Source organism: Carassius auratus, chromosome 4 (genome assembly GCF_003368295.1).
Source record: "Carassius auratus strain Wakin chromosome 4, ASM336829v1, whole genome shotgun sequence".
Lineage (NCBI taxonomy): Eukaryota > Metazoa > Chordata > Actinopteri > Cypriniformes > Cyprinidae > Carassius > Carassius auratus.
In genome coordinates this window covers 8317263-8335242 of record NC_039246.1, presented here as the reverse complement: position 1 = coordinate 8335242, position 17980 = coordinate 8317263, and the positions used below count along the sequence as shown (strand labels likewise).

The 17980-nt window shown below is 38.6% G+C and overlaps 1 protein-coding gene across 1 annotated transcript in view; it reads left to right on the top strand.

The window, feature by feature from the left end:
- LOC113068502 (poly [ADP-ribose] polymerase 12-like) overlaps positions 1 to 4125 on the top strand; it is a 53230-nt gene extending 49105 nt beyond the window's left edge. Inside the window, exons 6-8 of the mRNA XM_026241239.1 lie at positions 3215 to 3445; positions 3526 to 3730; positions 3925 to 4125. Coding sequence (XP_026097024.1) covers positions 3215 to 3445; positions 3526 to 3730; positions 3925 to 4125 — 637 coding nt within the window. The remainder of the gene's footprint in view (positions 1 to 3214; positions 3446 to 3525; positions 3731 to 3924) is intronic.
- Positions 4126 to 17980: the final 13855 nt, after the last annotated feature.

The following is a 17980-nucleotide window of genomic DNA, read 5'->3' as shown; positions in this document are numbered from 1 at the left end:
TTCCGAAAAAATCAATACAGAAATCAAGCCGGTCTGGAATGAAGGACAGTGTTATAAGAGACACTCTTTCTGGAGGAGTCTAGGAGATCTCTAGCTCTGAAAAAGCAAAAGGTGTCAACTTGACATCTCAAGGGATATAGAAGGAAATATCACAATGTGCAATGATGTCATAAAACCTTTTTAAAGCTTAGAATAATGTATATAACAGGGCATAAACAAATCCACAATAGCATACATTTTGCATGTACTGTGCATTCCATATTTGGTTATCTTTTGTTTTGCATCTAGTATCCAGGAAGACAATATATGCAGTCATTGACTTTTGATTTAAAATATAAAAAAAACCTTTGATACAATTGCAGTCTTTGATATTATTTGCGTGTTATTTATATTGATCTTTACCATAGTCAAAATGACACAAACAGAGGTCATTTAAAAATTGTGCTATGAATTTAGATAACTAATGGAAGCATCAAGTATAAAATTAATATGCAAGAAATATGAAATATGTATTAACTGTTTTATAAACAGAGAATCCTACAAATTAAACATGTTAATCAAATATGTATTTTATCATCATATGGTAAATGTATATACATATATAAGAAGATGCAACACATCACAGAATGCATTTCTGAATTTGTGGCTTTGTTTTCTGACAACATAGTATTTAAGACAAAAATATTTGATCATTCAATATAAATTACTTCACAGAAATCAAAATGTCACAAAGTTCAGTTTGTTTGCAGTGGTGGCCAAAATTATTACAACACTAGTATTTTCGCCAGTCAAAAAAAAAATGTTTTAAGTCAGTTAATTTTTATATTATGTTGTAGTGTGTCAGAAGGAAATCTTTAAATGGGGCATCTCTCACGCTTCTCTATGGCAGGGAATGAGGAGACAAGGAATTCTTCAAATAACACAGACTTTATTGCTCTAAAGACATATGGAATGCTGGGAACACAGAACGACATTTAAAACCAGACTCTGGACTAAACACAGGGAACACCATTTATACACCGAACAGGATAACAGGAACAAGAGACACACCTGGGATCAAATTACATGGGGAACACCTGGGATGAAATCAAGATAATCAGGAGAGGAACGGGAAACTAACCAAATATGGACATAGGAAACACATGGGGAGCAAAAACACACACAAAACATGGGACAGAGTGTGACACCGTCCACATGGAGACACGTTTCTCTGTATAAGCATACATTTTATATATTATAGGTGTATGGTCCACACGGATCTAGTGTTTTGGGAGGGTGAAACCAATATTTATTTATTTTTTATAACCGGGTCCCAGAGTGGATGTAGTGAGCAAATACATATATTTTCTGAAACGATGACATCATCAGCCCACATCTCTCCCTTCAGTCAGACACCGCTACGTCATGTAACAGCAACCAAAACATGAACAAAAACTGAACAATTGTCTTTTTATTAATCAGCATTAACACAGATTAATGAATGTATTTGTTCCATGTTTGTTTCTATAAGGCACTTAAGGTTTAGGTGCATATTCCAAGTCTTCTTCTCCATTTTTAGTGTAGTTTAGTGGTTTCGTGCAGACGCAGATATTTCTGAAAAAAAAAAAAAAAAAACTTAAGATTGAATAGGGAAAGAACTAGCTTTGTGTGGATGTAGTCTAATTTTGTTTAGTGCTTAATCATGTTTGTTTTTTATTTATTTATTTATTTTGGCTGTTGAAAATACTAGTGTTCTAATAATTTTGGCCACCACTTTATGTAAAAGGTGTTATACTCATAATCAATGTCAGATCATTCTTGTAACAAGTTAAACTAAGAGATGCTTACAGTATCAATGTGATAATGACTTTAAAGATGGTTGAAATATGTAACAGAATATTAGGCTGAGTTCCCTTTCAGTTGGTCACTCTACGTCACGTCATGTCACATCAGAGACCAAAGAACTGGGATCTCGCTTTGAAAGACCAATCTACTTTGAGTGTAACTAAATAAACCAATGCACATTGGCATGCAATTATTGCATCCAACTGCCACTGATCACAGCATGAGCAAAAATAGGCAGCAGTTGCAATGCATACCAGCTTTTTGCTTCGGAGCTGAGAGACAACATCATTTTGCTCCATCCAAGTGTCTTCAATAGCTCTTGGAAGCTTCTGTTCTAGGCTGTCGTTGCTTCAGCGGTGGTTGTTCCCTTGTCAAGTGGCTTGCACACTTCAGGCTGCACTACCCCCTGTTGTGCTGCAAGCAGCCATTTCCCATGTGCACTTTAGCATTAAAAGAGTATTTCCCTGAAAGAGCAATTTCTCTAAAATAGCTCAACTTCTCTGTCTTTGTAGAGAAAATGGATCATCTTTTTAAAGATGCTATTTCACCCATGCGTTTCTGGATGCGGTCATTATCTGGCGCCAGGCGATGGTCACGATCACTGCCTCACATGACTGGGCACTAAACAAGCTGAGGTGTCATTCATAGATGAGTCATTTTCCCATTGGGGGAAGATAATCATTTCAGTACTGGGACCAGGCTTCGCTACCACACAGGGGGCCAGAGTTCCATTGCCTCTGCTACGATCTAAAGCTCATCCTTGCAGCTGTCAGGCAAGAACTACTTCAGGCAGTAGCACGGGTGGTTTGAGTGTCACAGTGTAAAAAAAAAAAAACTCCTCAGGGAACCAATCCTCAGGGACCCACCACTGCTCTAGCAGCTCCGATCCAGTAAAGAGGCCAATGGAATGCGCAAAGTGCATACCAGCAGGATCCTGCGGGGCTCCTCCTAATGACCAGATGTCAATCACTGCATCAGAAGTAGAGCTCTCAGAGAACAATTTAGTTGCACTGCCGCCTTCCGGGATGGTGGCAATGCCTGAATCGGATTCAGAGATGTAAGTTATGCTTTCCTGGGCCTTCGAGAAGATAGGGCTCGAGTGGAAACCTCCACCACGTCCCGAGCCTTGGAGGGTGAATGACTGGTTTAAGGATGAGGGCTGGGTGGAGAATTTCTTGTTTTGTTTTACCCTGCTGTTGGCCTCACTGTCGACAGTGCCCAAATTCTCAACAAAAGTGCAGGAAACTGAGTGTGCATGGTGAAACGCTGTCCTGGTTCCACAGGTTGGCAGTGGGTGGGTGAGTAGGGCTTTTGTTTTAATTTGTTCCTGCTTGCATGGTGTCTGGCTAGCACTACAGAGCTTGTCTCACTGGCTTCTGTGGACCATCAGCCCCGGCTATGCAATTCAGTTCACCCCACAACACCCCAAATTCAGCGGCATCCGCTTCACAAAAGTGAAGGCTGCCAATTCTCCTGTTTTGCATACGGAGATTGCAGTCCTATTGGCAAAGGATGCGATAGAGCTTCCTAGAGTTTTCTTCATTGTACCCAAGAAAGGTGGTGGGTTACATCCAATCATGGATCTGCATGTCTTGACGTTAATGCAGAAACACATCTTCGGGTGCGTCCATCCCCGATATTTGTTTGCAGCGATCGACCTGAAGGATGTATACTTCATGTGTCAATCCTTCCGCTTCACAGACCACCTCTGCAGTTTGCGTTCTGGCTCTGGCACCTCAGGCTGTTGGGTCTTCAGGTCAACAGGAAAACTCTACCAGATGCAGAGGATCTATTCTTCTTCACCACATGGTCAGATTCTACGTTCCTCTGGGTAGGAGTGCCCCTAGAACAGGTCTCCAGGCATGCCATGCTTTACTCGAAACATGACCCCATGGAAGGGATGTTGGTAAGTAAGCATGACCTGGTCATCAGGTTCCTTGGGGGGCAGGAATGTTAAATTCCACAGCCCCCCTCCATACCCTCTTGGGACCTGTCTGTAGTGCTTAAAACACTAAAGCAGGGCCCATTTGAGACTTTACAGTTGAACTAAAGATTATTTCAATGAAAACTCTGCTCCTGCTTGCACTGACCTCCATCAAGATGGTAGAGGACCTGTACACATTAGAGTTTGGGCCGGCTGAGACCCCGGCCTGGCTATGTGCCTTAGGTTCCGACTACTCCCTTCAGGGATCAGGTGGTGAACCGGCAAGCACTGCCCCCAATGGAGACAGACCCAGCTTTAAATTTGCTCTGTCCAATCCAGTTCTTGAAATGCTACGTAGACTGGACACAAAGTTTTAGGACCTCAGACCAGTCTGTTATGGAGGCCAGCAGAAGGGGAAGGCTGTCTCTAAGCAGAGGATGTCCCACTGGCTTATCAGGCACAGGGTGTACCCTGCCCGCTCAGGTTGTGAGCTCACTCTACTAATAGTGTTGCATCCTCCTGGGCACTGTTTTGTGGCACCTCGCTGAAAGACATATGTAGAGCTGTGGGCTGGGCGACCCCCAACACATTCGCTAGATTATATAGACTTCATGTGGAGCTGGTATCCTCCTGTTTTCTCACCTCAAATGGGTAGTGTCACTGAGAGGCCCCAGTTAGTCTTGGTTTGTTAAAACTACTCCAGAGTGTCTGTACTGTAGACACTGTGGAGCTCCTTAATCCTCTCAGCAGCCAGACATGGCGAAATGTCCGGCTCCAGTCCTTCACTCAGTGAATCCTCAAGAACTGGTAGAAGGCTGGGTTCCATATGTGAGACCTAAGAGGATCCCATATGTGAAAAGTCCACAGTATAGCCTCAGAGCCCGTTTTCCCAGAAAATTTCTGCCATTTCCAAAAGGGTTACAGTCACCTCCAATTGTCCATATGCTCCTAAACGTATGTTGATATGTATTTGCTTCCAAAACCTCCTTCGGGAAGGATGGGGCTTCTATAGCATCCCTGTTCCAAGTGGAACGGCATGTTTTCTCACTGAGTGCTACAACAATGGTGAATGGTCTTCTTGTTGCAAGCCCCGGCTTACACCAAAAATGGGTGCAGGTGGCTCACTCCACACCATGTCGCTTTGGTATGGAATCCCAATTCATCAGGTCACGTCCCGTTGCCACGGCTGCTGTACCACCACTGAGCTGCCGGGTCACCATCTCAGCTCATTAGCTTAAACCTGGTATGCATTGCACCTGCTGCCTTTTTATACTCTTATACTTTTATTTTGCAGCTGGATGCAAAAATTGCATGCCAATGTGTATTGGCTAGTTTAGTTACAGTCGAAGGAGATTGGACTCTCGAAGTGAGATACCATTTCGTCGGTCACTAACATCTCCGTCTCCAACACCTTCCTCCAGGGAACAAGGGTTGCATATGTAACCAAGAGGTTATTCTTGCTTAGTTTTTTTTTTTTTTCTCCAACCAAAACATTTATTATATAACACAGCTTAGCAAATTAGAGTATGATGTTTTGTAAAAAGGTGTGAAGAGGTGAAACATTGTTTGCGACGACAATAATCATAATAATTTTACAATAAATACTGCACTTTCTACTGGCTGAAAAATTAAGCCAAAGGTTATTGTTTCAAATGACTTAATTAGCATAGTTTCTTAATAATCAGGAAGCCTAAAAATCTTTTTTTTTTTTTACTTACAATTTATTTCGCTAACATTTCCAAGGAGTTACATTAAACCTTTAAATCTGAAAGTCTAGGTTTTTTCTCTACCCTCTCATTGATTCAATTTTCTTCTTCCCGTCAGTGAACATCAAACAGAAGCTTTGCTCAGGAGGTCTGCCCACACCCTGCAGCCAGTCTTGATCTTTGTCTGAGCGTGTGTGTTTGACAACTTACAAATGAACCTGACCTCTTCCTCTCTAGACCCAGTGTCTCTCTCTCACACCCTGCAGTGATGCAGAGCCACAGCGTCTGTCATCATAAGAGCCTCTTCTCACTCTCTCACCCCATGGATCACATATCGACCCCCTTCTACAGAAGACAGGGAGCTTGACCTCTGTATTTCCCCTGGAGTCTGACCTTTAACCTTTCCACTGCCCCTCTGCATCCTAGGAAAGAGAGGATGAAAGAGTGTCTATTTCTTAACAGAATACTTTGTACCATTCATACAACAGGTGCTGAAAGATCTGTTTTAATATACCTATTATAAACAGACAATTTAACCACCCTGGAGTGTGTTTTCCAAAAGCCAACTGTGATTGTAAGTTGCATTGAACTCTATTGGTAACAATGGAACAAATTGGTTGGCTGAATTGTAAACACCAGCTTAAAGTATGAAATATGATCTTAACTAGACAATCTTAATTAAGCTGACACCAGAAAATGTTAACTTTCTTTCTTTCTTTCTTTCTTTCTTTCTTTCTTTCTCTGAGTTCTGTAAAAAAAATAAAAAAATAAACAAATACAAACATTTGATGCAATTATTCTGACCAATTTAAATGGTCAAAAAGTTCTTATTAAGGTAGAAGAATTCAGGTAGATTACCACTTGATTAACTGCTAGTTAGTCAAACTAGTTCCTAAGACACAGTCTTAACACGATGACTATGTTAGTTAAGCTGGCCCACATTGTGTTTCAATGCTAGGTGAAAACCATAGCCAAGTCTATGCCAGTGCTAGAAATTTTACTTTTTATAAGGAGTAATATTTGCTCTCTAAAAATGATTTATTACCTAATGAGGTAAAATAATTATTTGACTGCCATATATTTTTTTATTGGTGAGATTTATTATAAAATGGTGTAACTCACTGCTTATCTTGCATAATAAGATGCCCCGTTGAAAAAAATAAAATCAACTGCAGCTAATAATATTTGCTAATCACAACTCTTTCCTGAAACAATATTGCTAATATGTTATTCAACCACACTGGTCCATCATGTCAGACAAAATCAAATCAAATGACTTTTATTGTCACATCACCATAGGACATGTGGCTTGGTGAGCAAAATTCCTGGGAGCGTGCTCCAGACAGTGCAGATTTAGTTTAATTATAGACATAGAAACTTATACAGATGACAATGTGCAAAATACACATAAATAAACATAAGTACACACAGTTTACTATTAGACATACTTTCAGTTAGCAATACACGTTATACACACTATGTACATACTTACAGTAAGCATTACACAATTATACACATTATGCATTTTGTAGACATAGATTCACATAATATATGCGAAGGTGCAACAGATTATACATGACATGGATATGCAAAATGTCATGGACATGCATCGGATGGTATCCAGTGGTAGCAGATACATTATTGTATTTAGTGCAGTATGTACATATAGTCCAGTATTGAACCGTGTTGGAGTTAAAGTGCAGTGCGTGGCATACCATATTGTAGGAGTATGCTGTAGGGTGCTGTTGGGCGTATTAGTTCTGACTGAAAGCCTGAGGGAAAAAGCTATCCCTCAGTAAGATTCCTGGCTGAGACGTCTTCCTGAAGGCAGAAGAAAGAGCATTCTGTAGGATGGGTGGCTGGAGTCTCTAATGATGCGTATGGATTTCCTTATGCACCGACTGGTATAGATGTCCTGGAGGGAGGGAAGCACAACCTTTTGCAGGAGCTTTGCGGTTGCCAGTGGTGCTGTTTCCAAACCAGGCAGTGATGCAGCCAGTCAGGATGTTGTCCACTGTGCAGGTGTAGAATTATCGGAGGATGTTGGGGCTCATTCCAAACTTCCTCAGCTGTCAAAGGAAGAAGAGGCGTTGATGTGCCTTATTCAGCACTGCATCAGTGTGTATAGACCATGTCAGATCCTCATTGATGTGACCACAGAGGAACTAAAAGCTGTTTACCTTCTCCACAGGAGTCTTGTCGATGGTTATGAGTGTGTGTTCTCTGCTCTGTCTCCTGAAATTCACCACCAGCTCATTGGTCTTGTTGAGTAAGAGGTGGTTCCCCTGACACCATTTAGTCAGGGTGCTCACCTCATCTCTGTAAGCTGTCTCATCATTGTCGGTGATAAGGCCTATCACCGCTGTGTTATCAGCGAATTTGACAAAGACACTGGAGCTGTGTGTGGCTGCACAGTCATGTGTGTACAGGTAGTACAGAAGCGGGCTGAGGACACAGCCTTTAGGGGCACCAGTGTTGAGCGTCAGTGGGGATGAAGTGTTGTTGCCCATTCTGACTACCTGACTTATGCCTGTTAGGAAGTCCAGGATCCAGTTGAACAGAGATCTGTTTAGTCCCAGAGTCAGGAGCCTCTCTCTCAACAAGTGTTGCAGGCACTATGGTGTTAAATGCAATGCTGTAGTCCACAAACAGCATTCTCACATAGGTGTTCTTATTTTCCATGTGGGAGAGAGCGGTGTGTAGGGTGAAAGCAATAGCATCGTCTGTAGAATGGTTGCTACGATATGCAAATTGTAGTGTATCCAGTTAGGCAGGCAGCTCAGAGCAGATACAGTCTCTGACGAGTCTCTTAAAATACTTGCTGAAGATGGGTGTCAGAGCAACAGGCTTTATTTTTCTTTGGTATGGGCACAATGGTGGATTTTTTGAAACACGATGGAACCACAGATAGAGAGAGGGTGAGGTTGAAAATGTCTGTGAAAACCCCTGCTAGTTGGAATCCACATGCTTGGAGTAAATGACCTGGGATGCCATTAGGACCTGCATCCTTGTGGATATTCATCCGTCAGAATTAAACACGTTACATTTTCTGAGTATGCCTCTATGTCGTCATCATACGCTGCCCGGAACATGTACCAGACCATGTGATCAAAACAGTCCTGTAGTCAGATTGGTCCAATCACCACGTGTGTTGATGGTGATGTGTCTAAATTATTTTAGAGCTATTGTTCTGAAGTTGGCTTTGTCCCCCATAACAATAAACGCTGCTTCTGGATACACAGTTTCCTGCTCACTTATATTGCCATACAGTTCCTTGAGTGCCTGGTCTGTGTTGGCTTGAGGGGGAATGTAAACAGCTGTCATAATGATCGCTTTAAATTCCCTCGGTAGCCAGAATGCTCGACACAGAAGCATATGAAATTCCAGATCAGGGGAGCAAAAAGATTAAATAGAGTGTAGGTTCCTCTAATCACACCACACGTTGTTGATAAAGAAACAAAAGCCCCCACCTCTGCTTTTCCCTGTGAGCTCCTTTGTTCTGTCCAAGCAGTGCACGGAGAACCCCGTAAGGAGCCACTGCAGACATCCAGGTTTCTACAATGTAAATAATGCAGTAGTCTCTTGTTTCTCGTTAGTATGAGATGTGTGTCCAGAGTTCACAGAGAACGTTTTCCAGTGGATGAACGTTAGCCAGCAAAATGGATGGGAGAGGAGGTCGGAGAGGAGGATGTCTGAAACTGACAAGGATGCTGGCTCTCCTTCCTCCTTTTCCGCCAGCATTTCCTCGGTCGTGAGCATCAAAGTCCTGGGCTCTGATGCGGTGTCTATAAACAAAGCACAAGCGTTCAAGAACTAAAAGTCCGGTTTGCATTCCGAGACATAGAAACCAATGTTTAAAAGCATGTGTCTATCGTATACTAACAACATCCAACATGTAGAACAACAACTTTAGTGCAGGTGGTACAGTAATAACTTATTCTAATTAATCTGTTTAAGATGTTGAATTAATGCTAGATTTGATTTTGCTATAAATTATGGACATGGCATCTGAGAGCTAATTACAACAAAGTTATTTTGCTTTATTTCCAGATCCAGTCAGCACATGCACATTCTTCCAAGTATTTATTTAAATATATTTATATATTGTAGAAATCAAAGATATAGATTGTACTGAATGTCAGCTTGCTTATTTTGCTAGTTATAAGAGCTGATTGTAGACCTTCACACACAAAACACTTTACACTAGCTGTACATTAAACAACACTCTGAGACAGACATGCCTGACAGAATACTAGGGTGTCTAAAGAAACACTAAATCTATAAGTGTATAGATATTGAATATTGATCATATTAGATCATAAAAATTGGTCTTTGTATAGCTGGTTGTAGGGAAGGGGTTAAAAAATAAGATGCATTAGAGACATCAGCCGATAAAGGAAAGTGTTTCAGAGATAAAGTTATTACATTTTGATGAAAGACTGCAAAACCTTTTGAAATACGAAAAGACCATGAACGTGTATTAATTAAAGTAAATACTGTAGGTTTCATTTTGATTTCAAGAATCTATAAGAACGTGATTCACATGCCTCAGCAGACACCAAATTGTTTCAACATTTGAATGAATTTACTGAACAAAACATTACACAATGCAGTATAGGTATTTATATTTGTGTTACATATTGAACAGCTTGTTCTGTTTACGCAGAGTAAAAACAACAGAGGAAAATAAGTTGCCAGTGTGGTCAGGTTATGACCCTCAAGAAATCAAAGGTTGTTTAAAAGAAACATGTAGTATGCTGCTACACATACCATTACCATCCTGAAGTCCACATGAAATAAATATTGACCCTATTTTTTGTGAGTAAAGTTGGTTGTCAGTTAAAATTATAAGGCTTAGTTTTAGCTTATTTAAAAGAAAAACAAAATAGTGTATCTGCATCTATAAACCATTTTGAGGTTAAACCCACACACTTTTGACCACACAAACCCAAAAGAAAATCAAACCTTAATTTCCTTTTGTTATTGTAATATTCATTCAGTCTGAATAATGAGGCACAAATAACCCAGCATATGTACATACATACTATAGACTTGGTGGTAAATGCAATTACCATATGTGCTTTATCAAACCTTTTATCTGTTTGAGTGAGCATATGGCACAGTCCGAATGAAAACTAGATGAATGCGTACTAATTGAAACTGGCCAAGTACATACTTCATGGCAGTGATATAGGCTCCTCAACAATGTTTTGCACAACAAAGGACATTTTTCTTGATGATCATCCTTTGTTGCTCCTAAAAATCATTTCAGTTCTGCAGGTCAGTTCTAAATGCTAGGTTGATGAGGCTGCAGCACACTACCGTCAGTTAGCATACTTTTCTGCGAATTTATAGCTTTCGTACAGCACTGCATTCCAGGCACTTAAATAGGCTATTTTAAATGCCGAAAGTGCGCTTGACTGGCACCTGGATATATGCCCAGTTATTATACACTTTTCCATTGTTTGATGAAAAACTGCTGCCATGATCAATAGAAAATGTGCACAAACATCTCTTTTAAATGAAAGTACTGCTTGGTTTCTGTGGGTGGTTATAGTGCAACGTTAATTGTGGCCTGCAACTAGTGTAATAGAGTTTTGTGAATAAAAGGCAATCTATAATGAGCCTAATTTACATACAAAGGAGACCTGTTTGTGCTGAAGAATGACAATGAATTAATTTAAAGGCTCAGAGTATAATGCTGCTTCAGCACTGATAGCGTCTGGAAAAGTAGATTGTGGTTTGCCACAAATAAGTAAGCAATGATAAGTAAATTCATGACATATTTGTGAGTCAAAAACAGCAACTAAGTGAGTGATAAATAGTAGCAATTAAAGGTGTTTTTTTTTACATATTTATTAAACCTGTCATTATGTCCTGACAGTAGAATATGAGACAGATAATCTGTGAAAAAAATCAAGCTCCTCTGGCTCCTCCCAGTGGTCCTATTGCCATTTGCAGAAAGGCATGCGCTCCCGGTAAGAAACAACCAATCAGAGCTGCGGTCCGTAACTTTGTTTGTGTTCAAAATGTAGAAAAATGAACATAATAAGCGAGTACACCATGAATCCATTTTCCAAACCGTGTTTTTGGCTTGTCCTGAATCACTAGGGTACACCTATAATACGTGTTTATATTCGGACTATTTTAGATTGATTCGGGGGTACCGCGGCGGAGTAACCCAGTACCTTTGTGATTCTTCATAGACATAAACAGAGAGAAGTAGTTCCAGCTACAATGTTCTTCTGCAAGACGCAAGCAGTTCTGTTTATTAACTGCTAGAGCGTCAAAAGTTCCCTACTGCAGCTTTAATTAAATATCATTCTATGCTAAGAATGCAGTGTTTCTTCACCTGACCTGTTGATGCAAACAATTTTATCTAAAGCGAAATCTAAAGACCCTTTGGTTTGGTAAAGCAGCTTACCCGCTTTCACACTACTGGAAAATGGAGTAAGTAGCTTATATTTTTAGTTAGTTCTGAACACCTATTCCCTAAGATGGTATATGACAGTGCAAACTTTTGACAATAAATGTTTCCCCCCTCAGTACACATCATCTACTGAGAGCTTTTGTTTAATGCTGAGCAATATGTATATATATATATATATATATATATATATATATATAAACAATAAATGCATAAAAATGCTGTTCTTGGTGAATTTACACTAAATAAATCTAATCAGTTTATATTATTAGTCAAAAAGTTAATGATATTACCTCTCTGTGCAATCAAATTAATTTAAAGCTAATCTAAAATCAATTTGACTTCCCTACGGTTTTTGACAGAAAAAGCTACACCTGATTACAGCTGACCCACTGTCACAGAATCCTCATCACTTTTAGTTAATTATTCCTGCACACCTCAAATAGTACATGTAAAATGCAAACATTTGACAATGAATTGTGTTGTTTTTCTCATCCATAAACAGCAACAAATAAAAGCGCTTAGCAGAAAATGAGTGAATCTTATACAGAAATGAGCTGCTTTACAGCAAATTGCTTTGACGGCCACAGGAAGAACTGAGGTGAACAGCTGTGAAGGAGCCCAAAGGTTTGCCCACACTATTCACTCTTTTTGCATAGATTCACCCACTCATCCACAACATCTGTCCATCCTACGCCAGGCTCCAGTAGCCCTCTGGAATGTAGCACCACATCTGCCCCCTCCCTGACAAGGGAAACGTACGACTGCATTCACAGGTGTTTATGTCACTGAAGGAATTGTCAAAGCTGACAGAAGTGCCGCAATGCTACAGCGTGTGGAGACATAATGTGATTATTTTATTGTGAAGTGTTTTGAATAGTCAAGCAATTAAAGTTTAAAATCTAGCTTCCCTGGGGTTTAGAAAAGCTTGTGTTTCGCATTTCTCTGGACCTTGTTGTGTCAACGACTCGATTATATATCAGGGTTCATCATTATTCACTTTATTATTAGAATAAAGAACACACAGATGTCATGGAAATCACATGCTTTTGCAATGATAGAAGTATTGTGTTTAGAGTCAAAAAATAAATCACTGATTCAGTAATAGACCAGTGTGGGGGTAAAAACTCATTAAAATAGCACAACTTGTCTTTGTGACAGATTGTACCAACAACGCTAAATAAATTAGTGGAAACTTTGCAAAAATTTTCATTCAAAATTCATGTCTGTCCAAAAATAATAAGTGATGATTATTTTGCAGACATTACTCAGAAAATATACATATGATTCTGCTTGGGAATGTTATGCCATAGTTAGCAAGAAAATTATCAACTTAAATCATAATGTACCATTGTTTAACATGGTTCTTCAAGCTACATATGCAGAGCAACATGGTAGTTCATAAACATTTATCTAAGAGATTTAATGGTAGCACTTTATTTTACAGTCCTGTTCCTCATGTACATACTATGTACTTATTATAGTAATTACAATAACTATGTAATAACTAGGTACTAACCCTGGACCTACCCCTAAACCTAACCCTACCCCGTGTAGTTGCCTTGTATTACCAGAACTTTCTTAGATAAATACACTGTATGTACACTATAAGTACATGTATGTACGCACTGTAAAATAAAGTGCAACCGATTTAATGATATTCTTTTCTAAGATAGTCAATCAGATACAAACTTGTTTAAGCAAATTAAAGAGTGAACTTCAGTGAATATAACTAAACTGTGAACTGTATTAATGGAAACACATCTCTTTGATACATATTCTTTTAGAAATGTCCATTCTAAAATGTAACTTCAGAGTAAAATGTCATAAATTGTGTACACCATGTGTGTGCATCCAAAGCAGCCAACACACGGTAGTGGTGTTACATTTGTGAAAAATTCATTTGATTCAGAACACTCAAACATGAACATGCTGGAGTGTCTGAAATTGCTAATTAGTTGAGTAAATGACTTCGACTCACTTCCCCAGAACATACACAAACACAAACACATTTGTCAAAGTTATAGTGTGAAACAATTATATGAAATTATTAAAATTGTAATCATAAACTTTCAAGCTATTTTTTCTCAGTTTCTGGGTTGGTTTAATTACATAAAAGAAAAACATTCAAGATCATTTTTTTTTTAATCTGATGAAAAATATATTTCCTTTAAAGCAAAACACAATACAATTCCTAATTAAAATATGGGAAATTACCTGTGAAAATGTAATACAGAAAGTTTATTCATACAATATATTGTGGTGTATTTGTATAGACATTTCTGAGTCCTATTTTCAATCTATAGGCTGATCAAGGATCTGAGGGTTTGATCTATGTATATTTTCAGTTTCCTTCTTCTTTTGAGAGACAGTGCTGTTACCTGTTCTTTTCATCATGTTTTGTATTTCTGTATCTCTCTCTTTCTTTCTCTCCTGTGGTGCTGCTCTCCCAAAGTCATTCTAATTAGTGTTTAATGCAGGACTCCCGTTGGCAAGGTCACCAATGCCTCTGTGGTGCACTGTTGTCAGGACAGTGCTAGAAATAATGAAAGGGCCTATCTGCTCCCATCAGCAGAGAGAGAATCACACAAGAGTTGCCGCACCAACACCCTCAAACATTATTAGTCGTCTGCATCCAATTACACTTGCTGACAATTCAGTCATAATAGAAACTTCTCAAAGCTGGTTTTCTTTTATTTATTTATTTTTTGGTGCTGGGGGTGGGGGGGGTAAATACTCAATACGAACTAGTGTGTAATTCCTGTTATTGCAGGAACTTTCTGTACGTAAGAAAAAAAAAAAGAATATGCTTGTGTCGTATATATCTTATACTAGTTTTTTAGAATTTGTTCTGGTCGTGCTCAGGCAATTACATTTTAATCTGTATTTAAAAATGCCTCAATAAGAGTGCATATCACATAGCTTATAGATGTATTAGTTTGCTACTAAATGCCTACAATTTTATCAAACAGAAAATAAAATGTTGTGGCAAGACAAACAAATGAAAATCAGAAGGCACCCACAGATATCATCAAATTCACTGCTAATGATAATAAAACTACTAAACCCTTCAAATTGATCACCAGTTAAAACAGTATTCCCATAAAACATTTAATTTAATGAATAATTAATATTTTAATAAAGTTTTTTTTCCAGTTTTATTCAACACTTTGTGTTTAAAGACATGAATCAGTGTTTGAAACTCGTTTTACTTTCATTATGTGTTTCAGAAAGTAATAGAAATAAAAAAGAAATAAAGTGAGCCTTAATTTAAGCAATCAGGAATTGGATTGGTGTTTTGATTGGAACAGTGTTTTCTGTACATGAATAGAACCAGGCCAGAATGTGAGTTTGCAGTGGATTGTGGAAGACCACTTCTCTTATCAAGCACAACTGGTACCCAGTGGAGGAGAATACTTGTTGATTGAAAGACATCATTAATTTATTTATTCAGTCAGTCAGTCATTCAGTCATTCAGTTAATGTCCACAAAATATCCTAGAGTTGGGGTACTCGAACTTGGACTCGGACTCGAGTCCGGACTCGAGTCCAATTTTGAATGAACTCGGACTTGTCATGCACTCGGGTGAATTTGTACTCGGACTTGACACGGACTTGAACATTTTGGACTCGGAAAATATTCCGAGTACAGTCGAGTCCGCGTCATGTGTAACAATAAAACCAGCATAAAATTGAAATGATAAATTAATTAATGTCTCCCCTTCTGTCACTTTACTGCACCACACCGGCAGGCAGAAGTCTCCTGCTTGCAGACGAAACACACGCACCACTCACTGGATATCAGTGTGGATTAGTGATGGGAAGTTCGATTCTTTTCCGCGAACCGGTTCTTTCGGACGGTTTGATTCAATAAACCGGTTGAAAAAAAAAACAGTTCACCGGATACATAATCCATTGCGATGTATTTGTTATTAAATGAACTTACGTTTCGTCAGATTGCCCTTCATTCAAGCCCTCGGTTTACCCGCACTCATTACATTAGCACAAAATCAGTTCAGAATCAATCACCAAAAGAATCAGTTCGGTTCAGACGCGCTGTGAGTCAGTTGGCTTCATGCTGAATCACGAATGCGCAGTATCATCAGCTCCTCGGTTCTCGAATCGGACGCGTCCGAAAGAAACGGTTTTCGGTTCAGTGTACTGATGATCTGAAAACTGATACAACCGGTTCTTGACTCGAGAACGAGAATCGCTCAAAACCCGGGTAGGAAATTCTGACAGGGTAGGATAAAATGTCAGGACACCGGCACATGCTGCGCAGTATCATCAGCTGCTCTACTCGTGTTCATGTTCTGTTTACTACAAACTCAGTTTGTGAATCTGTCATCATTAACTATAAATACAGTACAGATATTTCATAAATCATCCCTTATTCATATTAAACATGGAGTCTTTAGAGTCTTAATTATTGTCCAACTTCCCTGAAAACCCCTTTGGCCCATACATAATCTACAATATACAGATTAGAAACAAGTAGCCCCTATCTTAAAAAAAAAAGTATATATATATATATATATATATATATATATATATATTATAGTTTTATCACACTTTCCGATGTTTAACAAAATACTTGAAAAATTACACGCATGTGCAGTATCATCAGTTCATCGGTTCTCAAATCGGACGCCTCCGAAAGACACGGTTTTCGGTTCAGTGTACTGGTGATCCGAAAACCGATGCAACCGACTACCAGAGACAGCAGCAGCAACCAACAGATGCTGCACAGCTCAGCATTGCAGGATTTGCAAGACCAGAACTGACCAAACAAGCAATGCAACTTTATGATGCAAGTTCTCCAAGACAACAAGAAATTCATAATGTCATCATTAAGAATCTCCTCATTGGCTGCACTTTACCTCTGTCAAATGTGGGGGAGAGGCATTAAATAACTGAAATGTCATCTTTAACTGGAGGACAATATAGTGTGATACAATAATAAAATAGGTTCATTTGTATTTTCATGCACTTGTAATACAATAAAACCTTTGAAAACTTTTTTGATAGGAAACTAGTTCTGTTGACATAAAATAAAAATGTTCAATGGCAATGACTAGATGTAACAGTGGTATTTTTTTTATTACATTTTTATATTGCCATTGGTTTAATGGGTTGAAAGGTTAAAATATAAATAGAATGTAAAAATGTACAATACCAATTTATAATCTTTTTAAATTTAATTACTTTCTGGACTCGGGCGGACTCGACTCGGACTCGGCCTTTAAGGACTCGGACTTGAGTCCAACTCGGCCCCTTTTGGACTCGGACTCGGACTTGGACTCGATGTTTGTGGACTTGGTCTTGACTCGTACTCGACAAAGGTGGACTCGGACCCAACTCTAAAATATCCTACTATTTCTACTAACTATAAACAACTTTGGAACTACACGTAAACTTTTAGTCATATCTAATATCTTCTAACACTTTAGTTGACATAAATTTCCCACATTAACTTTTAAGCTTCCACTTTTTTCAACTGTGTTCCTGTAGCTCAAGTGGTAGAACATTGCGTTAACAAGCGCAAGGCTGGGGGTTTGATTCCCCGCGAACACATGATAGGTAAAAATTAATAGCCCGAATTCACTGTAAGCCGCTTTGGATAAAAGCGTCTGCTAAATTCATTAGTTTAATTTAATTTAATTTAACTCAATTGATTAAACCTAGTTTTCATACTATAATGCAAATCAGTTAGTTTCAAAATAATGAACAGAATGTCTAAAGTGGACTACTGAAATAATATGTAACAGTTATTAATTTATTATTTGTATAATTTGTATATATATATATTTTTTTATGTAGTAACCTTTATTATATTAATAATATCAAGCATACAATTACTGTGAAATACTGTGAGTATTTTAGATTTTATAAAACTGCTTAAAACACAGTAGCTTAAAACAATGATTAAATAGCTATATAAAACACACTGTTAACTATTTTTCTTCAGTTTATCACTCCGAGGGCTTTTGTTTATTGGCCTTTGCCATGTGGGAGGCTGTCAAAGGGAAAGTAAAAAAAAAAAAAGGCAAAACACAAGGGAAGAAAAAAAAATAAAAAAATCAATATTTTGTGACCAGGG